Source organism: Oncorhynchus keta, chromosome 26 (genome assembly GCF_023373465.1).
Source record: "Oncorhynchus keta strain PuntledgeMale-10-30-2019 chromosome 26, Oket_V2, whole genome shotgun sequence".
Lineage (NCBI taxonomy): Eukaryota > Metazoa > Chordata > Actinopteri > Salmoniformes > Salmonidae > Oncorhynchus > Oncorhynchus keta.
The window spans coordinates 24,082,244-24,109,942 of NC_068446.1; the positions used below are offsets into that span (position 1 = coordinate 24,082,244).

At 44.0% G+C, this 27,699-nt stretch overlaps 1 protein-coding gene across 1 annotated transcript in view; it reads left to right on the top strand.

Moving 5' to 3' along the window:
• LOC118359124 (voltage-dependent R-type calcium channel subunit alpha-1E-like) overlaps positions 1-23,240 on the top strand; it is a 118,308-nt gene extending 95,068 nt beyond the window's left edge. Inside the window, exons 38-46 of the mRNA XM_035737386.2 lie at positions 845-941; positions 1,767-1,872; positions 2,019-2,126; positions 2,242-2,342; positions 2,438-2,544; positions 2,813-2,954; positions 7,583-7,727; positions 7,923-8,104; positions 8,224-23,240. Of these exons, the coding sequence (XP_035593279.2) occupies positions 845-941; positions 1,767-1,872; positions 2,019-2,126; positions 2,242-2,342; positions 2,438-2,544; positions 2,813-2,954; positions 7,583-7,727; positions 7,923-8,104; positions 8,224-8,799 (1,564 nt within the window). The 3' untranslated portion in view covers positions 8,800-23,240. The remainder of the gene's footprint in view (positions 1-844; positions 942-1,766; positions 1,873-2,018; positions 2,127-2,241; positions 2,343-2,437; positions 2,545-2,812; positions 2,955-7,582; positions 7,728-7,922; positions 8,105-8,223) is intronic.
• Positions 23,241-27,699: the final 4,459 nt, after the last annotated feature.

The following is a 27,699-nucleotide window of genomic DNA, read 5'->3' on the forward strand; positions in this document are numbered from 1 at the left end:
GTACACAGTAGTACGCACTATTTCACCTCCCCTGGGCTTTGGAAAGAACTGCCCCTACACCGTGGCATGCAAGGTTTGGCTCCCCCACCACTTCCCCACTATCCCTTGATCCCTTAACCCCTCCTACCTGTTGGGATCCTTCCTATGCCCACTTCCATTCCTCTCCAACAATTTTCACTACCCCTCTAAGGCCTGCTTGCACTGCTGAAGGGGGACCACCCTGGTTCTGCCCCAGGCCAAAGAATGACTGGGTTATGGCTTCAGGATACAAAGAGATGGCTCCTCCTCTAGCATACAGACAATATCATTATGCACGTCATGCTGTAGATGCAGAGCAATGAACTATTGGAACACATAGTGTCACAAACAACTACATTTACATTACATTACATTTACAACTACACAAAACCAGTGTGCTGAGTCGTGACACTCTGTGGCTGGTTGGATCTGGTACCTCTGATTTAGTTGACTGGTTATAGTAGAATCATGAGAAGGGTTATAGTGGGGCCTACTGTAAGTCCCTCCCTGACAATTGTCAGCAGTAACGTTGCAGGTTTAGGATGCCAGGTAAGTATCTGCCAGATCCACAGAGGACCCTGCTGTCATTCCTTTGGTCTTTGGTTTTAGATTTCTTCTTCTCTCTCTTTTCTATGCCAAGTCTGCATAGAAATACCACAACCTGATTTGATCCTCTCTGTGTAATGCCATTGAATAACCCTCTTTCTGATCTCTTCCTTTTTTTCCATATTCTTTTCTTCCTCCATTCCTTGGTAATACCTTCCCTGCCCTTCCTCCTCCTCCTCGTCCTCCTCGTCATCTGCCCTGCTCCCTGCCTCCTCCCCAGCGGGCGTATTCATTACACTGACATGTACGAGATGCTGACTGATATGTCGCCACCTCTTGGCCTCGGAAAGAAATGTCCCTCCAAAGTGGCTTATAAGGTAGACCAAAGACAACTGGGCAACGTTTCTACATTTGGTCAATGGAGATGGCAAAGTAAAACCTCTGTGTTATATAGCCAGTTCCAAATGAAGTGTGGAAAATGACTGTTGTCTATATCGTACCGTAACGTGTCGCTTGTGGAATTGTAAGAGAATATCCACAATGGTGTTTTTTGATCGGCAGATGACAATACGTAGAGTAAACATAAATGAGCATTGTGCTTTGGCGTTTTCTTTTTTTGTATTGATTTGCATCTTGGCAGAGAACTAACCGAGTCAGGTTTTGTGTGTTTAAGAGCTGTTTGTGGAATAACTGGTTTTCAGTGACAGTAAGAATGCTTCGGTTTTGAAACGGGTGCAAAAAGCTAACATGTATTTCATAGAGCCACATTGTACAGTGTCAGAATGCCAAACAACCTTTCTCAATCACTGCTGCCTGATTACTTCCTCTATCTCTACGCATGTGCCTTCTGCCCTTGCCCTCTTTGCCTTTGTTTCTCATTATCATTGTCATATGTGTGCATGGACTGTACAATGGGAATGAACCTAACCTCTTTGTGCACACTGTGTTGTGAGTCTCTTGGCTGTTGTTACAATGTCATACTTATTAGAGAATTGTGTTATTAAAACATGCATTTATAATCCTTCGATTGTACGTTTAGCTTGAACAGTGAAAAAAGACCATCAAGTAGTTGAGACTTGTATATTACTGTAAGGCATAGATGGTTAACTGAGCTTCTCTTGTCGGCAACATGTTGTCTCCTGGTTAGTGAGTAATATTTCCTGCTTTGCTCCCCCCTCTTTCCCTTCCATGGACACCCTCAGAGGTTGGTGCTGATGAACATGCCCGTGGATGAGGAGATGTCTGTTCACTTCACCTCCACCCTCATGGCCCTGATCCGAACTGCCCTGGAGGTCAAGATAGCCAGAGGTCAGGCTCGCATGTGAAAATAGCTGAACATGAACAACTCTCTGAACTTGTTGTTCTTCTCAACTTTCTCTACACACTGTTGACCAACTGCCCCCATGAGCAACGGCTGCATGCTTTATCTCCTGTTGTTGTTGTGGTGGTTCCAGGAGGGGAGGACAGGGGGCAGATGGATTCAGACCTACAGAAGGAGATCAGTATCATCTGGCCACACCTTTCTCAGAAGACGCTAGACCTGCTCGTCCCCATCCACAAAGGTGACAGTCAGAATTTATAGTACCTCTGGCATTAGTCAATGTAGTTGAACTATTTGCTATAGTAGTTTTGCTTTTCAAAGAATTCCAAATGAGTGACATTATGCCATTCTTCCAGCCAATCATATGACCATTGGGAAGATCTACGCAGCTATGATGATCATGGACTACTACAAGCAGAGCAAAGCCAAGAAGCTCAGGCAACAGCTGGAGGAGCAGGTATATCTACCTCTATTTACAGTATGAAACTATGGCCTCTGAACAGTAGTTTGCATACTCTCATACTGGACCTATTTCATCCTCATCCCCTATAGAAACACGCTCCCATGTTCCAGCGTATGGACGCGTCCTCTCTGCCTCAGGACATCCTCTGCAGTGCCAAAGCCCTCCCCTTTCTGACCCACAGCGCTGGATCTGCCCTGTAAATATGCTTTTTGACTCCTAAAGTCCCCGAACCTGTGTGTGCATGTGGGTACGGGTATGTTAATAGATGTGTGTGTTCATCCTAGATAGGCATGCTGGGCGCCGATGACGTACGCCGTCGATTAAGGCAGCCCACGCACCTCTCTGATTCTGAGGGGTTGGGTTAAATGCGGAAGACACATTTAGGTTGAATGCATTCAGTTGTGCAACTGACTAGGTGTCCCCTATCCCTCTCTGAATGTCTGTCTTCTTATCCATTCCATCAGGACCAGAGGAGGGTTTGTCGCCTTGAGTCCCATCTCCCCCCAGGAGATGTTCATGCAGCCCATGTCCCAGGACCTTGAGGATAAAGAGGAGGACTACCACCACTATCACCACCACCACCACCACCACCAGCTCCACACTCTGGTAAGGAATAGGTCTCAGGTACTGTAACACCCCCAGAAACACACTCACTCAACGCCCTAATCAAAGCAAATCAAATCAAAGGGATAGTTCACCAAAATTTCTAAATTACACATTGCTAAGTAAATAAATGTATGTATGTTGAACAAAAATATAAAACGCAACATGTCAAGTGTTGGTCTCATGTTTCATGAGCTGAAATTAAGAATTTTCCATACGCACAAAAAAGCTTATTTCTCTCAATTGTTGTGCACAAATTTCTTTACACCCCTGTTAGTGAGCATTTCTACTTTGCCAAGATAATCCATCCACCTGATAGATGTGGCATATATAGGAGCAGATTAAACAGCATGATCATTACACAGGTGCACCTTGTGCTGGGGACAATAAATGGCCACTCTAAAATGTGCAGTTTTGTCACATAATACAATGCCACAGATGTGTAAAGTTTTGAGGGAGAATGCAATTGGCATTCTAACTGCAGGAATGTCCACCAGAGCTGTTGCCATAGAATTGAATGTTAATTTCTATACCTCCAATGTCATTTTAGAGAATTTGGCATTACGTCCAACCAGTCTCACAACCGCAGACCACTTGTATGGTGTTGTGTGCGAGCGGTCTGCTGATGTCAACGTGATTTGAGTGCCCCATGTTGGTGGTGGGGTTATGGTATGGGCAGGTATAAGCTACGGACAACAAACACAATTGCATTTTATCTATAGCAATTTGAATGCACAGAGATACAGTGACGAGATCCTGAAGCCCATTGTCATGCCGTTCATCTGCCGCCATCACCTCATTGTTCCGGTATGATAATGCACAGCCCCATGTCACAAGGATCTGTACACAAGTCCTGAAAGCTGAAAATATCCCAGTTATTCCATGGCCTGCATACTCACCAGACGTGTCACCCATTGAGCATGTTTGGGATGCTCTGGATCGACATGTATAACAGCGTGTTCCAGTTCCCACCAAAATATCAAGCAACTTTGCACAGCCATTGAAGAGGAGTGGGACAACATTCCACAGGCCACAATCAACAGCCTGATCAACTCTATGCGAATGAGATGTGTTGTGCTGCATGAAGCAAATGGCGGTCACACCAGGTACTGACTGGTTTCCTGATCCACGGCCCCTACCTTTTTTAAGGTATCTGTGACCAACAGTTGCATATGTTTATTCCCAGTCATGTGAAATCCATAGATCAGGGCATTTCAATTGACTGATTTCCTTATATGAACTGTTAGTCAGTCAAATCTTTGAAATTGTTACATGTTGCAGTAATATTTTTGTTCAGTGTACAAGGTATGACAGCAACCTATGCTTTGGTATAGTTTCCCTGGCAGTGGCTGGCACTGTTTCCAAATGCTAACATTTTTGCATTTGGTGCACAAATCACATTCAAGTCATGGGACTGATTTTTGCATTTTTCGGGAATCAATTTGAGATACTTTCAGATGATGTGGACATGATGTGTGTAGATTGCTTACATGGTAAGTAAACCAATATTTTATTTTGTCATTTGGGTGAACTGTGCCTTTAAAGTTAATTCCGCATGTACACAGTGTAAAAGCATGTATTAGTATGTTACTCACTTCATGGGGAAATTATTGTGTTTTTAGTATTACACACTTAATGCATTAGTAGTTAGACTTTTGATGGATCCAGTGAGATATTATGGGGTTGGGTTATAGTCTGGTAGGATGCGGTTGTGATCCAGAGAGAATGGGAGGGGGGAATTGAGACTGTTTGTCCCAGGAGAGGCAGCGTCTGGCTGGACTCACTCTGACTCATCCAATCCCCCATCCATCACTGTGTCACTGTCCAGTCAATTAGTTGTCGCAGTCCCAGCCCAATCAGTATGCAGTATTCGGACGCTAGTGGGGTGTGATTTGTGTCGAGAGGTTTTATGTATGGTGCCAGTGTATTCTGCTTCATCATCACACTCTTGTCTGAAACAACATTGTATAAAGCACTGTTGCTGATCCCTACACTCTTATTCTTAGAAAAAAAGGGTTCCAAAAGGGTTCTTTGGATGTCACCGTTTTTGGTTCCAGGTAGAACTCCTTTGGGCTTCATGTAGAACCCACAGTGGAAAGGGTTTGACCTGGAACCGAAAATGGTTCTTTAAAGGGTTCTCCTATGGGGACAGTCGAAAAACCATTTTTCCAAGCGTGTACAGTACGATCAGACTGTCATCATATCTATTAGACCCAGCACAGATTCGTTTCTCATCTGTTATTCAGGCACCCTTTTAGTCCTTTTTTGCCCCAAATGGTAGTTACAGTCTTGTCCTATCGCTGCAACTCCAGTACAGACAAGGGAGAGGCGAAGGTTGAGAACCATGCGTCCTCTAAAACACGACCCTGCCAAGCCGCACTGCTTCTCGACACACTGCTTACTTAACCCAGAAGCTGGCCGTACCAACGTGTCGGAGGAAACACTGTACAACTCGCGACTGACGTCAGCGTTCATGCGACCGGCCCGCCAAAAGGTGTCGCAAGAGCGCGATTGGACAAGGACATCCCAGCCAGCCAAACCCTCCCCTGTGCCGCCTCATGGGTCTCCCGGTCGCGGCCGGCTGCGACACAGCCTGGAATCAAACTCAGGTCTGTAGCGACACCTCAAGCACTGCGATGCAGTGACTTAGACCGCTGCCCAACTCGGGAGGCCCCGTCATACACACTCTCACGTTACACTCAAAGCCATTCAAACACACACCTATATTTTTATCAATACACACTCTAATGACCTCTACACAATCAATGCCAGTTATATCTAGCAGTACTGGATTGTAGTAGCTGATACAGCTGCCTTGCCCCCTTCTGTGTCATTCCCAACTTCACCATGGCAATGTCTTACCATGCTGTCCACTCCACACAGTGTTGTTCCTTGTTTTAGGCATTATGACTGCGCACCCATTTCTATGAAATGGTATCATAATTTCTTCGCCATAGGCTTTGATGGACCATGCATATTATGCTTACTTTGCAAAATTGTTTGGGATTCCGCTGAGCTTTGGCACTATGGGGAGTGTGACTCTGACTACATGAAAGTGTGTGCCTTTCTGTAAGTGTGTCAATGGAACAGAGATGGAGACGGCGGCTTGTCTCTCGTGGTTTAGTGTCTCACTCCTCTCATGGTTTTGTGGTTTAACTGTACTGTGCCGGTATTTGGCACCGTTGTCATCATACAGAGCTGTATGACATATGGCTCTCCCACACACCTCTCTGTTCTTTGAGCAGCTGTACAGAGTTCTGTTGGAGGATACTACTCACGTCTTTTGGTTATGGTTTCTCAGCTCCTCTCAACTCTTTGGTGATGAGTGAGGGCATTTTGGTTTCCTAAGCCTGCATGCATGTGACTGGTTCTTTCCTCCGCTTCATGACTTTCAGTTATTCAAGCGCCAGCTTTAACCCCTTTTTGCGCATGTCGACACCGCCCCCTTCCTCCCCTCAGCCCCTCCTCTCTGCCCCGCCTGGTTGTCAGCCCCTCATTGACAGTGGTACTCCAACCCACAGTACTTCTGAGGAATCCAGACAGGCACCACTCACACAGGTTCACAATGAATAGTGAAAAATGAATACATTACACTGCCAACACACAGTGCTTTGGCTGTCACTGTGCACAGACAGTGCTTTTACTCTGAGTTAAGAGAGTGTACGGCTATTCGATATTGATAGCTCCACTCTACGGTATGTCAGGCAGCATACTACATCTGCTTGTGGCGTGTTGGTACAGTAGTCCTCTGCTGGTCCCCTGACGTCATTGCTGCAAACTCTGTCTGTTTTCACACATTAGAACTCTGCTGTGTTTCTCTCCCCTTCCTCTTTCTCTAACTATATAGGTTCCGGAGCGCAAAGAGTTTAACCGCATCCTTTGCCCTACTAACAGGCAGGATGCCCCACTCAAGGTGCCCGGGTGGGCAGTCTCTATCCGAGCCTCGTCTATGCCTCAGCTGGCTGTAGACACACAGGTACCTGTTACTGTACAGCCCCTCACCTCCCCTCCTCTACCCATGGGGAAAGAACAGGACCCAGGCAGACAGCCGTTGTGGCGGCTTCAGAGGGATTGATTGAACACTGGGGCAGTGCAGGGACATAGATACAGCAGTCAGTCAGCCAATCTGCCATGAAGTGGCGGATTGGGTGTTACTAGGTTGCTATAGTAGATACATATGATTTCAACTGTTACCTTCAATGGTTGTTGACAGTGTGGGTGGCATACTTTGATGGTTTCTAATCCTTGCGTGGCAAAAATGTCAGTATGCCAGGTTTTCCAAAACGGTGTCTTTTAGTTCAAGGTAATATGGCTTGGAAGTGACTTTGGGTCCTTGAAAAGCGCTATGTAAATACCATGTATTAAACATGGAATGTGTGTGGTGAATGGGAGAAAGTCTTCTTCTCAGAACTAGAACTCCACACACTTCCTACCCTCCCACATTCTCTCAACCAAGTGTGTGTGTGTGTGTGTGTGTGTGTGTGTGTGTGTGTGTGTGTGTGTGTGTGTGTGTGTGTGTGTGTGTGTGTGTGTGTGTGTGTGTGTGTGTGTGTGTGTGTGTGTGTGTGTGTGTGCACTGTATGTGTGTGTGTGTGTGCACTGTATGTGTGTGTGTTTATCTGTGTGTGTAGGTTGGGACGGACAGCAGCAAATTGATGAAACGCTCCTTCTCCACTATTGGTGATCAGTGCGTAAATGGGCTGTGGCAGGAGGAGTACTCTCTGGAGAGGGTCAGTTCTGACCGTCTGTGTAGACCACGACAGAGGAGCATCAGAGGTACCTTATACACAGTTGCAGGAATGTGTTCACTATGCCATTGCTTAGGGTCTATTCACTGGTCCTGTTCCATTTCAAGAACTATTGAAGAACACTGGTGGTTCTCAGTTTTAGAAGCCCCCTGATGAAAGCTGTGTGTTTACTGAAATGTATGTGACCCTCTTCATAGCTCCCCTCTCTCTCCTTGCCTCTCAGGCATCAGGTCCAACCTCAGGGAACCAGTGGATCAAGAGCGGGGGCGCTCCAAAGAGCGGCGCCACCTGCTGTCTCCCGACGTGTCCCGCTGCAACTCTGAGGAGCGGGGCCAGGACACGTCACAGGAACGCAAGCAGTCCCGCTCCCCCAGCGAGGGACACGCACATGTCCACCATAGACAGGTGGGTGTTCTTTTAACGGCCCTGACACTGTTATTATTTAATTCCTGGCTTTAACTGTCAATAACCTCCCCTACTACCATTAAATCCTGGTTTATGTGTGAAATCTCTTATCTCTGCAGGGCAACACTTCAGGCAGCCCAGGCCCGTCTAACTCTGAGTCCAGCACACCCAGTGGCCGTCGGCAGCTCCCCCAGACGCCATCGCGGCCACGCCTTCACATCTCCTACTCCCCCCTGATATGCCGAGCCCACCCCTCCCCCCCTGCTGTCAGCGAGGGCAGAGCCCAGACCCAGGAGGCCCCTAGAGAGACGGAGGAGGCCTTGTGGAGGGAGGAAGGGGAGAGGCCAGCCCAGGTGGCAGGAGGAGGATCTGGGGTGGGGGTGGTAGTAGGGGTGAGTGACCCAGGGTTAGGGGTCAGTCACCCACATCCCTCCCCTCACCGGTACATCTCGGAGCCATACCTGCCCCTGCACGAGGAGTTCTACAGCCCAGACTCCTCAGGCCTGGAGGAGACTCTGACCTTCGAGGTGGCCATTGCAACCAGTCTGGGTCGGGCCAACACCATCAGCTCTGCCCCCCAGCTCAGACACAACTGGCAGGTCCCCAACGGACACTTCCATAAACGCCTGGGTCAGGCCAGCTCTGTGGCCGCCTGCGAGCTCCTGTGTGACACCGACGTGGATGACCGCTGTTAGGGCCGGGACTGGGAGAGGAAGATGAGGAAGATGGACAGCAAAACTGGGTACCAGAGAGACAGGGGTCCTCAGTCTGAAGTACACTGTCAGGGCGTGTACTGAGTGTGCATCTGTCTGTGTGTGTGTGTGTGTGTGTGTGTGTGTGTGTGTGTGTGTGTGTGTGTGTGTGTGTGTGTGTGTGTGTGTGTGTGTGTGTGTGTGTGTGTGTGTGTGTGTAGGAGTGCAATATGTTTGCCAAATCAATAAGACAGGGAAGATATGGGAAGTGCACTGCTGACGTACAGTGTAAAAGTTCACCAGTTGCATTTTGATTGTTGTTTGAACAAAGTCGAATAACTGGGGAGAATGTATCCTCACTGCTTAGACCTATGAAAAATAATAAGTATGTTTCAAGTACAGTATGTAGCTGAAAATAGCATGTGAGACTGAAGTAGCAGGAATGTATTAAAATTGTTCTCTTTTCCTCATGTAAGATAAGAAGAAAGCTCTCAATTGTTAGATCTTTGTGGATCATGAAACAGTGATTGGTGTGTAGGGATCCGAAACAGACATTGGCTGTCACAACAGACACTGCTTTAAAACAACCCAGCTAGCACATTTGGTTGCTTGGAAATTGTGGCAACGAAAGTTCTTGGTCCTGGCAACGAAGCCATAAGTTTCTTCACCAGTAAAATGCAATGTTTTTTCAACATTCTGAGAATGGAGGTGAAAATATTGTCTTTTCTGGGAAAGTACATTTTTAGGTTGTAGAGAGGATCTGAGAACATTTTACTATGGTTACCTGAAAGTTTTATTAACGTTCTGAGAACGTAAATTATAGGTAGTTTTACTGTTTTGAACTCCAAGCACAGATAGGACATTCATGAGGCATTAATCATGCAAACACATTTCTTTTTTTATTGTGGCACAACACCAGTGAGATTCAAACCTATAATCCTCTGTTTTCTATTCATGGAATTAGTCCACTGTGCCACCAGGATGCAGTTAGCATGCCATGTTTTTTTTTAAACTCATACAAAGCTGTTAATTTTAGTCTATTCAAAAGACCCTATTTCAAAGGAAACAGGCACTTATTAAGATCAGGTGTGGCTCATTAGTGGTCATGGTCAACACACCTGAACACACTTAAGAGTATAGAGATAGTTTTATTGATGCTGTGAACAGAATCTTCAGTAAAAAGTTTGGACACACCTACACATTTCTTTATTTTGGCTGTTTTCTACATTGTAGAGTAATTGTGAAGTCATCAAAACTATGAAATAACACATATGGAATCATGTAGTAACCAAAAAAGAGTTGAACAAATCCAAATATATTATAGATTTTAAATTATTCAAAGTAGCCACCCTTTGCCTTGATAACAGCTTTGCACACTCAACCAGCTTCATGAGGAATGCTTTTCCAACAGTCTTGAAGGTTTTCCCACGTATGCTGAGAACTTGTTGGCTCTTTTTCCTTGATTCTGCGGTCCAACTCATCCCAAACCTTCTCAATTGGGTTGAGGTCAGGTGATTGTGGAGGCCAGGTCATCTGATGCAGCACTCCATCACTCTCCTTCTTGGTCAAATAGACCTTACACAGCCTGGAGGTGTGTGCTGGGTCATTGTCCTGTGGAAAAACAAATTATAGTCCCACTAATCGCAAACCAGATGGGATGGCATATCGCTGCAGAATGTTGTGGTAGCCATGCTGGTTAACTGTGCCTTGAAATCTAAATAAATCACCAACAGTGTCACCAGCAAAGCACCCCCACACCGTCACACCTCCTCCTCCATGCTTCACAGTGGGAACCACACATGCGGAGATCATCCGTTCACCTACAGTACTCTGCGTCTCACAAAGACACGGTGGTTGGAACCAAAAATCTCAAATTTGGACTCTTCAGACCAAAGGACATATTTCCACCGGTCTAATGTCCATTGCTCGTGTTTCTTGGCCCAAGCAAGTCTCTTCTTATTATGGGTGTCCTTTAGTAGTGGTTTCTTTGCAGCAATTTGACCATGAATGCCTGATTCCCACAGTCTCCTCTGAACAGTTGATGTTGAGATGTGTCTGTTACTTGAACTATGTGATTTATTTGGGCTGCAATCTGAGGCAGGTAACTCTAATTAACTTCATCATAGCGCTTGACTGACCTTCATGTCTTAACCCTTGTGATGTCTTAAGGGTAAAAAATGACCCGCCACTATGTTTAACAGCAGAGAAAACCCCCTAAATTATATTTTGTCAACTTGAAATTTGATTGAGTGACCCCAACATTAGAAAAAGTGAAACATCGCCTTTGTTCATATTTCAAAGAAAGCTGTACACCACCAGGATACAAAGATTGTCTCATAGGCTGACCACACCGCTTGCGTTGCGTGCACGAGCGTCGCAAAATAAATGTAGAAATCCACGTTATTAAATGATTGCACCCACACTGCTCACGCGCACCAACGAGTGTCTGCGTTGCCAAAGGCTAAAATAGAAATCGGTTCTATTTCTGACGCAGATCGTGCTACAAGTCCTGCCACTCCCATCGGTTTGTAGAAGCAGGTACCCACGTGCCATCTCCTCACTGGTTATACCCACGTGGGTGACTGAAGACGAACGAGGTCGAGGCGAGGCTATACAAGTGGTATCTCTTGCAAAAAAATATGTTTACACCTATGCAGTACCTTTAGCAGTAGTAATAATAATAATAAACCTCTACTTTAGTAAAGAAAACAATTATGACAGGTGTTTTAAAAACGAGTGGTGTCCACTGATGCAGTCAATGCAGTCTTTCTGCATTGTGAAGAGTGACAGGTGACAGGTTGTTTCTTCATGCAAAATAGATTTGTTGGTTTAAAATTCAATTAAGCTGCTTTATTTTAGGGGTTTAATGAAGGCAGGACATTTTTTACCCTTAGGACAAAGGGAGTATACAGAATGCTAAGACTACACAAGGGATGTCTTAAAGTAATGATGGACTGTCGTTTCTCTTTGCTTATTTGAGCTGTTCTTGTCCTTCTGTGGCTCAGTTGGTAGAGCATGGCGCTTGTAACGCCAGGGTAGTGGGTTCGATTCCCGGGACCACCCATACGTAGAATGTATGCACACATGACTGTAAGTCGCTTTGGATAAAAGCGTCAGCTAAATGGCATATATTATTATTATTATTATATGGACTTGGTCTTTTACCAAATAGGGATATCTTCTGTATACCACCCCTACCTTGTCACAACACAATGGATTGCCTCAAATGCATTGAGGCTAGAAATTTCAGAAATGAACTTTTAACAACTCACACCTGTTAATTGAAATGCATTCCATGTGACTACCTCATGAAGCTGGTTGAGAGAATACCAAGAGTGTGCAAAGCTGTCATTGAGGCAAAGGGTGGCTATTTTGAAGAATATAAAATATATTTTGATTTGTTCAACACTTTTTTGGTTACTACATGATTACATGTGTGTTATTTCCTATTTTATTATTCTACAATGTAGAAAATAGTCAAAATAAAGAAAACCCCTTGAATGAGTAGTTGTGTCCAAACTTTTGACTGGTACTGTATACGTTTTTAAATAACATTCTCAGAATGATCTTGGAACGAGTGATGAGGAAACTAAGCTTCCTGAAGCATTGCGCATTTCCAGCCAATTGTGTCAAAAATAGGTTAATTACTCAAAGCTTTGATCAACACGTTGTACACTAGTGGCACCTGCTGGTCAAAATCATTTAGAACCGCCAAATTATTATAGATGAAGTCGCACACGCCGTAGCGCGTGTGCAGGGTAGCGTTTTTGTCTTCTACCAAAACCAATACAAAACCAATCAGGTGGTTGCTCGAAAAAAAACTATGTTTCAGAAGTCACTGATCTCGTACTTCTGATCAAGTGAAACAAGCATTGGCACACTGCTTCAAAGTAAACTTCTTAGCAATTTTCTTGTGGTTTTTATGGAACGTTTTCTTAATGTTCTGAGAACATTTGGGGTGGCAGATAGCCTATTGAGCATTGGGCTAGTAACTGAAAGGTTGCTCGATCAAATCCCCAAGCTGACAAGGCAGTTAACCCGCTGTTCCTAAGCTGTCGTTGTAAATAAGAATTTGTTCTTAACCTGGTTAAAAAATAAAAACATTACTTTAAAGAGAACCATGAGGAAACCTTCAGGAGATGTTAGGCTGGAAGTAGTGAAATTCCCAAAGAAAACGTTTCTGAACCTTCTGAGAACATTACTTTAAATAGAGCCATGAGGAAACCTGTAGAAAGTGTTATGCTGAAGTACAGAAATTCCTACAGAAGAATGTTGTTTGTTAACGTTCTATGAACAATTTGAGAACATTACTTTAAAGAGAACCATGTGTAAACGTCATGCTGTGTGATTGTACAAAACATTAAGGACACCTTCCTAATATTGAGTATACTCAATGTATATGGATCTCAGAACTTATGTGCTAGCTGCACCTTTCCCAGACCCTTGTGGGAAGGTTGTACAGTATGCAAAATAACCATAGGACAACCACGCTCTCACCAAGCTCTAAGAAACATATGGTTCTCAGAATGTTATGGTATTTAGGACCCGTTAAGCAAGGACATGACCTTTCCCTGATAGATACTGTACGTTTCCAGAGCTCTGGGGCTTTGAACCCTCTAAAGTGAGGTGTTCCAGTGTCATTCCATGTCAAATCTCTAGTTCTCATTTTCAGCCTAAACATGGTGGCTTTGTCCTTGTGTGACCTTCAGTGTGTCTCTGGACAGAAGACCCACTGCCATGCTGGTGTCTGTCACTGTCACCTCATTGGATTAAGCATGATTACCACTTTGAGTACTTGGGAGAGGGCCAGCCCTAAACTATAGACCCTCAGTGGACAGCAGCAAGACTGGCCTCTCCTAAACTACAGACATAGTGTAATGTTCATGTGCTGGATACTGCTGTCATGTCAATAGTCTGGAAAACCAGGCCCTGATAAAGACATGCTCTGGGAACATTGGCGACGACTAAGTATTTTTTTAAACCTCTCACTCTGGGCTGGATGTGTTAATGTGTAGTTCATACATGCGTAATCTATGAGCAATTAGTACACAAAATCCCTAGTTTGGAAGCAACTGTTTTTTTGGAAGCTGTGCTGCACCATTTTTCCTAAGTTTTCTCCCACGAGAGCCATCCCTCTAGTAATTTGAGTTCAACCAATGAGCTTCAGTCCCTCGCCATTTGAGTGACCACACGGCAGAGCACGAGAGAGAGCAAAGACGTGGTGCACATATGAGACACAGTACCCAATTTTCGTGGACCACTTTTGGCTCGTAAGCTCTATTTTCAGAACTACTGGCTGAAAAGTAAACACAAGTACTGGACAATCTCTTTAAGCTAGAGCATTTGAAATATTATGTGAGACAACTCGGATTTCTACAGAGACTACAAAGTCTACAAAGCCATTTTTCCTGTAAATATAATCAAGTGTCTTGAGGTTGTTTCCTTTTGTGTAATGAATCATATCTGTCATTTGATGCAAATTATTTCAACATGGATATTTTTATGGATGATTCCTAACTATGATTTATTTTGAAGTTAACTACCATGTCACTCAAAACTGACCTAGTCCGTTTTTGCTATCACGTTGACAGTGCTGTATAAAACTAGATTTTAGCCAGATACAGCTCTGTCTTGTAGCAACATTATGATGGTTATGATGATGGTTGTGATGATGGTGATCATCATGATGGTGATAGTGATAAAATGTGCCTGCCTGTGAGTAGGGTGACTCAATGCAGTTGATGGGTCCATGTCCACTCAGTGGCGTTCTCACTCATCAGACCCCAACAGAATTATGTTTACGCGTGGTTTTTAAGCCCAGCATTTGAACATTTTCACTTTTCAACATTCCAGCGTTTGAACAGTGATTGTTCCCCAAAAGATAGCTTCTATTATATCACATGTCGTGTTGTAACTTGTTTTGTGGACATCTTTCTGAAATGTGAATAGGAGGTATTTGGTCCAATGTTGTTCTGGCATGTACGGGCCCACTGCTCTGTGGAACATGATGAGTTTTATGTTGCTATTGAATTTCTGGTATTGAAAATAAAAAGCTTTCTGGTATATACAGTGCGTAGTGAAAGTCTACACACCCCTTGCACAGTCTTCACATTTTGCTGCCTTTTAATGTAATTTTATATTTTTCTACAGATCTACACAACCTACTTCACATTTTCAAAGTCGAAGATAGTAATAGAACGAAGATGTCCTCTGTGAAAGCACCTGAATTGCCAAGTTAAAATAAAGCTTAAATAAAATAAATACAAAAAAACCTTTGCCAGCTATTACAGCTGTGAATAATTCAGAAAAATATTCTACCAACTTTGCACAACTATTAGGGCAACGTATGTCCATTGTTTTTGTCAAAATTACTCAAGCTCATTAAATTTGGTTGGGAATCATTGACGGACATAAATATTCAAACCTTGTCTCTGATTTTCAGGCAAAAGTCAGGACTGAGACGAGACCACTCAGGAACACTCAACACCTTTTGTAAAGCCATGTCTTTGGCATTCATTTTTTTGTAATTGTCTCACAGAAAAATAAAACTCTTTTACAAGGTTAGGTTTTCAGAAGACTGGAGCAGGTTTTCATTGAACTTTTTACCTGGGCTTTGCTCCTTTCATATTTATTTTGATACTGACAACTTCCAAGTCTCTGCCGATGACAAGCATACCCATAACATGATGCTGCTACCCCCACAATTCTTTCAAATACATAGGGTTTCACTCTGTGTTGTGTTGTATTGGATTTATTCCAAACCTGTATTTTTTAATTTAGGCCCAAAGTCAATGTCTTTGACATGTTGTCTTTCAGTATTACTTAACAGCCTTGTTGCAAACCAAATGGATGATTTGGAGTGGATTTCTTAACACAGGCTTCATTGTTTTCACTTTGTCATACAGGCCAGTAATGTGGAGGGAATGCAAATGTTGTTGATCCCTTTGTATTGTGGTGGCAAGATTATGATATGAGTATGCTTTTCACAAGCAGGGACTGGGGAGTTTGTTAGGATCAAAATAAATATGAAATGAGCAAAGCCCAGGTAAAAAGTTAGAGGAAAAGTTTTCTGAAAACCTAACTCTGGGATCGGGTTTTATTCTCTGCGGGCGATTACACACATTTTAATGCCAAAGACAAACCTGAATAGATTTCCAAGAGACATTGAGTGTTCCTGAATAGTCCCGTCTCCGTCCTGCTTTAAAAAAAAATCAGAGACAAGGTTTGAATATTGCTGTCCATCAATGACTCCCAGACAGATTTACTGAGCTTGAGCAATTCTGTCAAAGATAGAATCTTATTCAAAATGATTCACATCTGTAATGGCTGCCAAAGGTGCTTCCACCAAATATTCATTCTGGGGTGTGAAGACATACCGAATCAATACATCCTCAATATTTCTTAGTAATTTAGAAAATGTTCTATAAAGTTTAGTTCCAAAACGCTATAACCACACATTTTTCACATGTTTTTTTTCATCCAAAAGTATTACTTGTCGGTAACTTCATGTGTGTAAACTATTACTGCTCTCAGAATATTTGTTAATGGATTCTAGATGTGTATTAAAATGGGGTTTGCTGCAAAACGCTATATATCCATTGTTTAGCTGGAATGAAATGTTTGTATCCTGTATTTGACTGTGATATGGGGTGTCACCTAGAGATCTTAAGATGAATGGACTAACTGTAAGTCGCTATGGATAAGAGTTAAAGCCTTATTCTAAAATTGATTAAATCGTTTTTTTTACTCATCAATCTACACAAAATACCCTATAATGACAAAGCAAAAAACAGGTTTTTAGACACTTTTGCAAATGTATAAAATAAAAAAAAACGGAAATATCACATTTACATAAGAACTCAGACCCTATACTCAGTACTTTGTTACAGCACCTTTGGCATCGATTACAGTCTTGATTCTTCTTGGGTATGACGCTACAAGCTTGGCACATCTGTTTTTGGGGAGTTTCTCCCATTCTTCTCTGCAGATCCTCTCAAGCTCTGTCAGGTTGGATGGGGAGTGTTGCTGCACAGCTATTTTCTCCAGAGATGTTCGATCGGATTCAAGTCTGGGCTCTGGCTAGGCCACTCAAGGACATTCAGAGACTTGTTCCTAAGCCACTCCTGTGTTGTCTTGGCTGTGTGCTTAGGGTTGTTGTCCTGTTGGAAGGTGAACCTTCGCCCCAGTCGGAGGTCCTTAGCGCTCTGGAGAAGGTTTTGATCAAAGATCTCTCTGTACTTTGCTCTGTTGATCTTTCCCTCGACCCTGAATAGTCTCCCAGTCCCTGCTGCTGAAAAACATCCCCACAGCATGATGCTGCCACCACCATGCTTCATCATAGGGGTGGTGCCAGGTTTCCTCCAGACGTGATGCTTGGCATTCAGGCCAAAGAGTTCAATCTCCAAGCAGGCTGTCATGTGCTTTTACTGAGGAGTGGCTTCCAACTGGCCACTCAACCATAAAGGCCTGATTGGTGGAGTGATGCAGAGATGGTTGTCCTTCTGGATGGTTTTCCCATCTCCACAGAGGAACTCTGTCAGAGTGACCATCGGGTTCTTGGTCACCTCCCTGACCAAGGACCTTCTCTGCCGATTGCTCAATTTGGCTGGGCGGCCAGCTGTTGGAAGAGTTTTGGTGGTTCCAAACTTCCATTTAAGAATGATGGGGCCACTGTGTTCTTGGGGATCTTCAGTGCTGCAGAAATGTTTTGGTACACTTCTTCAGATCTGTGCCTCGACACAATCCTGTCTCGTGAGATCTATGGGCAATTCCTTCGACCTCATAGCTTGGTTTTTGCTCTGACATGACATGCACCGTCAACTGTGGGACCTTATAAAGACAGGTGTGTGTCTTTCCAAATCATGTCCAATCAATTGAATTTACCACAGGTGGACTCCAATCAAGTCGTAGAAACATCTCAAGGATGAACAATGGAAACAGGATGCACCTGAGCTCAATTTAGAGTCTCATAGCAAAGGGTCTGAGTACTTCAAGGTATTTCAGTTGTTTCTTTCTAATAAATGTGCAAACATTTCTAAAAACTTGTTTTCGCTTTGTCATTATGGGGTATTGTGTGTAGATTGATGTGGATTTTTTATTTTATTTAATCCATTTTAGAATAAGGCTGTAACCTAACAAAATATGGGACAAGGGAAGGGGTCTGAATACTTTCCGAATGCACTCTATAGTGATGTCACAAATGCATAATTTGTACATTTCTTTATAAAAAAAAGGTGTTATTTGACGTGTTTGACTCTGTAACTAGCAGTTCTACTTATTTCTCTGACAGTGACGCGGATATATAGCGTTTTGCAACAAAACATGATTATTTGTCTCTCTGAAATGAAAACATTAAGTTAGCCATATCAAACAAATACATGCCTGTCATTGAACAACCCCATGCCCTGATTAGGTGGTGAAAATATACACCAACCTCTTTTATAAGTTCTTTAAACAAAACAAGCTAATTTACCAACATGTCTGAACATTTATATATATAGCGTTCTGGAATGAAACTCTTACATTTTTCTTTCACTTTGAAAATGTGGAGGTTGTGTAGATCGATAGGAAAAAAACAAATTGAATCCCTTTTTAGGTGTAATTTTAAGGCAGGGAATGTGTAGACTTTCACTAGCGACTGTATGTAGTGTATATATAAACAAATACATGTCTAATTTAATGCACTGTTCATACTGTATTTAATCTAGATGCCTGTCTAAAAAAATATGTTTGCATATCTGTGTAAAGAACCATTAAAAAATATTAATCCTCTTTAATGAAATGTCAACTAAGCTGTAGTGACAAATCATCTTTTGAAAATCGATTTATGACAGCAAAAAAAAATCACTGCTTTAGATGTGGCAGATATAGTTATGATGATGGGGAGAGCTGTGTCTCTTCTGGCATAGCTACTTGGCTTTGTCTCAGTAGGTTAAAGATAAACCACATGTGGTTAGATATGGGCTTGTGTGTGTACCCACAGAGCTCAGGTGGTGGATCTCTCGACATTGTGTGAGAGGGGAATGCTGCCATGACAACGCTGATACAGTGAGTCATTGTGACCGTGTCCTCAGATCCTCCTCACTAGCCCTCCCCTGGGACATGATGGACACCAGAAGGGCACCTGGAGGGGTTGGCATGGCTGGGACTCTGGTGCTTCTCTGGGCAGGACTAGGTCTGTTCGAGGCTTGGGGAGAAGGAGCCTCCCAGGATGGGTCCACACATGGGCTGTCCCCTCTCCAAACAGGACCATAGGAGTATGGGAGAGTCAGGGGAGACCTAACACCAGCCGTGGCCAAAGGTGAGTATGGCACCCCAGGATAAAATTGATCTGGCCATGACAGCAATATATTGTATTTTTGCATGTTTGGTGTATTTACAGTAATTGATATAGAAGGTATTGAGAATTTTTTTGAAACTGTTGTAATCCCAGAATTGTGATAATCTGTAACAAATATTAATGTATTTCGCAGAAATGTGTTGTTTTGTGTGATGTGTTCCTACTTCGTTACTCTAACCATGCCAACTTCACCAAAGCAATACATCTCAATATCTCTATCTTTCACCCCACAACAGTGTTGTCATAGAACCCTTTAAAATAGGTGGAGAGTTGGTCCATGTCAAACACGGGTGTTGCTTTCAAGCTTGGGGAGATTCCACTCAGACATTCCATACTGGCAGCAGGTGAGACTCCAGTCTTTGATCTCACAGAGAGGCAGCCAAGTTCTCTCTTCTCTAGGTAGACACAGCAACCTGTTCCAATTATCAAAGGATGGTACCTCACCTTGCTCTCACGTTGGCTGACCAAACAGATGTGGGAGAAGATGATCACATCCAGTTCATTTTTAAACTCACTGCCATTCTAACATCAAAGTGTGTTTCAATTCCATTGATTGAGGTGATGTAATATACACTACTGGCTGGTGAATTCCTAACATTCATTTCAATCAAAGTTGAGCATTGCCAAAGCTATCGTTATTACACACTTCAGTCTCACAATCCTCTCACTGATTATCGATCCATGTTTTGTTCCCTTTTCTAGAATCTGTTGGACATCTTGGACATGCTTTCCCCCGACCACTACAATGTCTCTACAGCAGGGGCTGATTGGCCTACGAGACCGGACAGTACTCCACCTTGTTCCTCCCCACACACACAGCGTTTGGCCTTCAGTAAGTCATATGGATTGACAGCGTGTGGAAATGATAACCAGCAAGCTGATGTAAAGATCAAATCTAATCATTTTGAGTTTGAAAGGCATTGTCGAAATGCCTTATTTTATTGGGTAGATGGGGAGATTCTTTCAAGGTTGACATTATGCTTTGGTGCGAAACTTGAACTTGAATGTTGACATGTTGGGCACTGAAGCTGAATGAATATTACTTTGCATTGGCTTATGAAACTGGTCTTCAATGTGTTTAAAGGACCAGTTACCCTGTCTGAAACACGACAATTACATTTCACTCCACTTTGAATGCAAAATAGCCTTATTTGGCTTGCTAATTTGCATCAGTCACAATTGCATAGACAAGACTGTCAACACTGTTTGTGGTTGAAGATGCAGTGTGAGCCTGTGGGAGATGTGTGTGTGTCAGGTTTTCAGATGAGGCTGGGAGGCCTGGGTGGAGGAAAGGAGTCTGCTGGCAGTGCTGTCAGAGGAAGCGGAGGAGTTGCTACAGCTGAGACTGGGATCTGGACTACTCACCTTCGTCAGTACCTGGAGACGACGCTACTCAGTACCAACAGATACACGTGCACATATGTACACACACACAGTCAAGTCCTCATCCTCACCGCCAGGAGCTATGGCTGAGGATGTTGAAATAGATGTCATTAGAATGGTTGACGTGACAAATATGTCTCCTATTCCAATGTTAAGAAAATCCATAGAGCGTATCATTTATTTTTGCCCTTAAAACAAAGCTCAATGACTATTTCCACGCATAGACACTGTAGGCACAATGTCCTCTACAGTGGAGTGTCTCTATACCCGTTGCCTACTGATCCACCACATCTCTCTCTGTGTGTCCTCTTCCTCTGGGCAGGTTTCAAGCAGAGGGATGGAGAGTGGCACCGGCTGGCCCTGTCTGTCTCTCTGTCCAGACTGGAGATGTATGCTGACTGCTGCCTGTCAGACTGTAGACCCTGGAGGTCTCCACCCAAGGTCTCATTCTGCTGGGTGGGGCCATCCAGCCCTACCACAAACCCTTTACCGTAAGCCCACTGCTTTCTGACCCCTGTGCTACATTCCTCACATCGGCCCCAGTCTTCCTCTCACCCCGGGGAAAAGAGGGATGCACCAGGGAGGAAGGTCAAGTTTCATGTTTGTATTAGTCGTAGGTACACCGTCCAATGAAACGCTTACTTGACTTGCAGGTTCCTTCTCAACAATGCAACAACAATAAGAAATAAGAAAAGATAAGAAACAAACATAAAGTAAATTTACTGTAGGTTGGCTCAATGTGAAGTTCTTGATTGGACTAATCAGAGAAAATGACTTGGTGATGTACTGTATGCTTGGTCATATCTTCTGGTGGAGTAATAGTTATATTATCTTACAAATTAATTAACTTGTTTTATTTGAACTGTTATTGCTCTTGATAATTTAACGGTTTTACGATGCATTCAAAGCGTTATTGGATTTTTTCCCCCCAATCTGAATCAAAGGAATATCTCTTAACATTTGAAGCTCTTTTTTTTTTACATGAATCAAAATCTTTCTGCCTGATAGACAGAGCTCTAATTGTGCAGACCTAAACCGAAGAGTGAATATTAAAATCAATGGAGAACCATCATCATATTGTATGTGGTGGTGCTGTATGGCTTGTCTTAACCAGCCAAGGTGTGTGGACACAGCCAGGCTGAGTCCAGCCATCTCAGTGGCCATCCTTTATCCTAGCCCACGTCATTGACAAGGCTTCTATGGATGACACTGCCTCCTCAGTGATGCCCTGCCTGTATAAAACCTCACGTCTCCCCTCACTCTGTCCTTTCCTGCACATGAACAAAGCAGGACTAACACATACCACACACACCAACAACTGGCACTCCCACCTGAAAAGAAGGGACCTATCCATGTGGAATATACTGATGTTTACTCGTAAGAAGCTACCTGGTGGATATTGACCTCACCGTCTGGGGCTGCAACTGTGGAACTGTCACTGGAGGTTCCGGACAATGGACCGTCGCAGGAAGTTCCGGACCGTGTATCGTCGCAGGAGGTTCCGGAAGCTCCGGACCGGGGAACATCACCGGAAGCTCCGGACAGGGGACCATCAACGGAGGCTCCGGACTGGGGACTGTTGCCGGATGCTCTGGACTGGGGACCGTCGCCGAAAGCTCCGGACTGGGGACTGTTGCCGGATGCTCTGGACTGGGGACCGTTGCCGGATGTTCTGGACTGGGGACCATCGCCGGAAGCTCCTCCCAGGTGGTCTTTGGCTCTCTCCATTCACTCTCCTCCAATTTCTCCATCTTCTCCCAGATGGGCTCTGGTTCCCTCCTCGGCTCCGCTAACCACCCCGTGTGCCCACCCCCAAAACATTTTTGGGGCTGTCCTTTGGGCTTCCGTTGTGGCCGCGAACCCTGGCGTCGGCGCTATCCTCCCTTCTCTCCTTGCGTCTGCTGCGAAGGAAGGTGATCCTGTCCTGCCAGGATTTCCTCCCAAGTCCAGGATCCCTTCCCATCCAAGATTTCCTCCCAAGTCCAGGATACCTTCTCCTCCTGGGCACGCTGCTTGGTCCTGGTGTGGTGGGATCTTCTGCCACGATCGTCATAATAACATTCAGATCAAGGCGCTGCGTGATATGGGTGATATGGCAAAAAAACGATAAAGAGCAAACGACACGTGAAGCTATGGAGTGCTCACAGGCACCTACACATAATCAAGGTCCCACAAAAAAACTATTGGCCTAGCGTCACCCGGGTTAGGGAGGGTTTGGCCGGTAGGGATATCCTTGTCTCATCGTGCACCAGGGACTCCTGTGGCAGGCCGGGCGCAGTGCACGCTAACCAAGGTCGCCAAGTGCACGGTTGATAGAGGAAATTATGGTTGAAATGACTAATTATGTATACATTCCAATCAGAACTGACTAGTCCAAATGCTATAATGTACTGTACATGTGAATTTTCTCTCTTGCTCCCTTTCCCAATTGTATATAATGTAGTCAGGAGTTTAGTAACAATGAAGGTCTGTTCCTTAGTTCATTCAGTTGTACAAATCTCCAGGTGGTGGGAACGGGCCAGATTGTCTAGAATGTTGATTTATGCTGACTGGCCTTGACTTCGTGCTGATAACGCGAAGGCTCAAGAGCTAGGGGGCCCCTCTGCTTGTGAAATAGAACGTTTGGAAAACGCTGACGTCATTTTCAGTTTATAACCTGTGGAAATGTGTGTATGCATTTAGTACTCTCTTGTAATAAACGCTGTTTACCTTTGGCTTTTAAGACTGGTCTCAATCTACTTCATGCATAATTAATGAACTTACAACTCATTAATGAATTAGAAATGAGTGCGAATTGATTTTGGCAATAAAACATACAGGAATTTAGAATTCCTCTATCAACGGTGTTTCCACCGACACATTGGTGCGGCTGGCTTCTGTGTTAAGAAGCAGTGCGGCTTGGTTGGGTTGTGTTTTGGAGGACGCATGGATTTCGACCTTTGTCTCTCCCGAGCCCGTACGGGAGTTGTAGTGATGAGACAAGATAGTAATTACTAACAATTGGACACCACCAAATTGAGGAGAAAAGGGTGTCAAATGTATTTCTTTAAAAAAGGGGGAAAAAAAGAGATGTCTCTGGGACAAAAGACAGTGGAGACAGCCATTCTCAGTCCCACTGCATGGTCAGAAAACCCCACTGCACCAGTCCTGCTGACCCAGAAGTCAGACAGTGATGGAGAATTAAAAGGCTCAGGGACAAAAGCATCAGTGAGGTTAGATGATTTACAGATTCCACCTGAACCCAAACAGGCCTTTGGGCCTACAAGACCAACAGGGTCTTTAGAACCCACCATTCAATCCAACCTTTTAGAATTGAATAGAAGAGAGGAGGAGTATATACTGAGGCAGGCTGTGACTCCTCTGCCTCCAGAGAATAGTACTATCACATTGTCCTAGAGGCTCCTCTACAGGAGCAGAGGTGCCCTTGGAGAAACCTCAGGGAGCAACACCTCAAAATCACACCGATATCACTTCCACATCAACAGGTGGCAAAGATTCAAACAAGAAACAAAAGGGCAGAAAGAATGTGACAAAGACTTGGACAGATGCTGGACAAGTCATGGAGAAGGGGGATAAAGTTTTACCTGAGGTAGCGACATTACCGCTGGAGACACCCACAGAGGATCTAGACACAGACACAGAAACAGAGTCAGAAGAGATGGACACAGAAACAGAAATGAAAGAAGTTGATGAGGACAATGTTAAGGAATCAGAATGAATATCCTTGAATATTTTAGCTGACTAAAGCAAAGATTTGTGATCGTTTTATAGCTTGTATTAGGGGGTATTGGCACACATTTGAGCATTCCTTTGGAGCACATTTCAGCATATTTTCCTGTATTCCTCCCCAAATATGTTTGAATGAGCATAGAAACACTTAACATGCACACATATCCTTGAATGTACAAACACCATTAATTGCATATTGTTCAAAAACATCCACCAAACAATGAGACTATGGTGTTATGAAGGGATATGCATTTTCAGTGCTCTCGTCCACAGTCAGGCTTCATAGGATGTTGAGCCACTACTGCAAGCCAATAGTGTCTGAAGACCTTCAAGTGAAATTTAGTTTGTGAGGAGCTTACCGAATTAAGCCTAGGGTGATGGAGAAATGGGGGTCATTTACATCCACTAACAAGCCCTTATATATGGGGTTTGGCCCATTTGTGTGGCATATATAGAGAAATTACCCATAATGAAAGAGGGGGGATGCTGTTGATCATTCAATGTGGCCTGTGGGAGTCCTTTGCCCAAAAAATGAAAGCAAGACAAGTGTCTCCTCCACTGGCAGGTTTGTGGAATTACATCATCTTAGCACTTCAACACCGGTACATTTAGCAGTGGACATGCCTTCCTTACCAAATAAGGCTTTAATAATAATGGAATTACATGGTAATTGAGCAACAAAAGCAGAACAACTGCAGGTGATTTTCTATTAAACCTTAATTTTTCAATGAAAATATTTCTGCTTCAGATATCAAGTCTTGAATGCAAGCACTAATGGTAATTGATTGTTTAATTAGTTTTCCCAGGGACTTCAGGGTCCGCCTGGTTTGACAGGGCCCGCCGGACCAAAAGGAGATAAAGTATGTGTACCGATTGGCCTATAAGGGACGCTGTTATAAACAGTCTCACCCTCATATCCATCGCCCCATTTGAACTAAAGACTTGAAACTGTCTGTAGGTGTCTTTCCTCATGATGAACAAATTTGCCTCAAGGACCGATAAGGTCCGTCAGTCTAGATTTTTCTCCATTATGTATATTTCGGAAAACATATGAAAAACGTATTCTCATTAACAAAATAACACCATTCGGTACCACATATCATCCAGTATGTTGGCCCATGATACATATATTTTTAAAAAGCCAAGGGATTGGTTAAGAGATGGCTGAGATATTGATAAATCAGGAGATTTTACGTGTCCATTTAAATCCTTAGTAAATCCACTCCACAATGGCCTATCAACTTGAAACATTTTGGGGCCGTCAAAGACATTACCATGGTGAACCATGTTACGATTGGTATTGATATCTTAAAAAATAAGGAAACTATTCACAATTCACCTTTTGATTATGTAATGCTAATGCTTAAATTGACTATTCACTTAAAATGTTTTCTTTGGACTCATCACAATAGCTCCTAAAGAGTTTGATAAAATGTGTGATGAAAGAAACATACAGGAACTCAATGTCACGCCTTGTTCATAGTGTTTTGTGTTTTTGTTATATATTTGGTCAGGCCAGGGTGTGACATGGGTTTAATGTTGTGTTTCGTATGGGGGGTTTTGTAGGTATTGGGATTGCGGCTGAGTAGGGGTGTAGCATAGGTTGGCTGCCTGAGGCGGTTCTCAATCAGAGTCAGGTGATTCTTGTTGTCTCTGATGGGGAACCGTATTTAGGTAGCCTGGGTTTCACTTTGTATTTCGTGGGTGATTGTTCCTTTCTCTGTGTAGTGTTCACCAGATAGGCTGTAATTAGATTTCACGTTCCGTTTGTTGCTTTGTATTTTGTATAAGTTATTTCATCTATCGCGATCCTTCATTAAAGATCATGAGTAACCACCACGCTGCATTTCGGTCCGACTCTCTTTTGACAAACGAAAAACGCTGTTACACTCAAATCCTTCTGTTCACCTGATTTAGAATTCCTCACAATCAAATGTCGACCACATTATCTACCAAGAGAATTCTCTTCGATTATAATCACAGCCGTATATATCCCCCCCCCCAAGCAGACACATCGATGGCTCTGAACGAACTTTATTTGACTCTTTGCAAACTGGAATCCATTTATCCGGAGGCTGCATTCATTGTAGCTGGGGATTTTAACAAGGCTAATCTGAAAACAAGACTCCCTAAATTGTATCAGCATATCGATTGCGCAACCAGGGGTGGAAAAACCTTGGATCATTGTTACTCTAACTTCCGCACGCATATAAGGCCCTGCCCCGCCCTCCTTTCGGAAAAGCTGACCACGACTCCATTTTGTTGATCCCTGCCTACAGACAGAAACTAAAACAAGAGGCTCCCACACTGAGGTCTGTCCAACGCTGGTCCGACCAAGCTGACTCCACACTCCAAGACTGCTTCCATCACGTGGACTGGGATATGTTTCGTATTGCGTCAGATAACAATATTGACGAATACGCTGATTCGGTGTGCGAGTTCATTAGAACGTGCATTGAAGATGTCGTTCCTATAGCAACGATTAAAACATTCCCCGCCCTGTGCAACTGGGTACTGGACTTCCTGACGGGCCGCCCCCAGGTGGTGAGGGTAGGCAACAACATCTCCACCCCGCTGATCCTCAACACTGGGGCCCCACAAGGGTGCGTTCTGAGCCCTCTCCTGTACTCCCTGTTCACCCACGACTGCGTGGCCACGCACGCCTCCAACTCAATCATCAAGTTTGCGGAAGACACAACAGTGGTAGGCTTGATTACCAACAACGACGAGACGGCCTACAGGGAGGAGGTGAGGGCCCTCGGAGTGTGGTGTCAGGAAAATAACCTCACACTCAACGTCAACAAAACTAAGGAGATGATTGTGGACTTCAGGAAACAGCAGAGGGAACACATCGATGGAACAGTAGTGGAGAGGGTAGTAAGTTTTAAGTTCCTCGGCATACACATCACAGACAAACTGAATTGGTCCACTCACACAGACAGCATCGTGAATAAGGCGCAGCAGCGCCTCTTCAACCTCAGGAGGCTGAAGAAATTCGGCTTGTCACCAAAAGCACTCACAAACTTCTACAGATGCACAATCGAGAGCATCCTGACGGGCTGTATCCCCGCCTGGTACGGCAAGTGCTCCGCCCACAACCGTAAGGCTCTCCAGAGGGTAGTGAGGTCTGTACAACGCATCACCGGGGGCAAACTACCTGCCCTCCAGGACACCTACACCACCCGATGTTACAGGAAGGCCATAAAGATCATCAAGGACAACAACCACCCGAGCCACTGCCTGTTCACCCCGCTATCATCCAGAAGGCGAGGTCAGTACAGGTGCATCAAAGCTGGGACCGAGAGACTGAAAAACAGCTTCTATCTCAAGGCCATCAGTCTGTTAAACAGCCACCACTAACATTGAGTGGCTGCTGCCAACACACTGACACTGACACTGACTCAACTCCAGCCACTTTAATAATGGGAATTGATGGGAAATTATGTAAATAT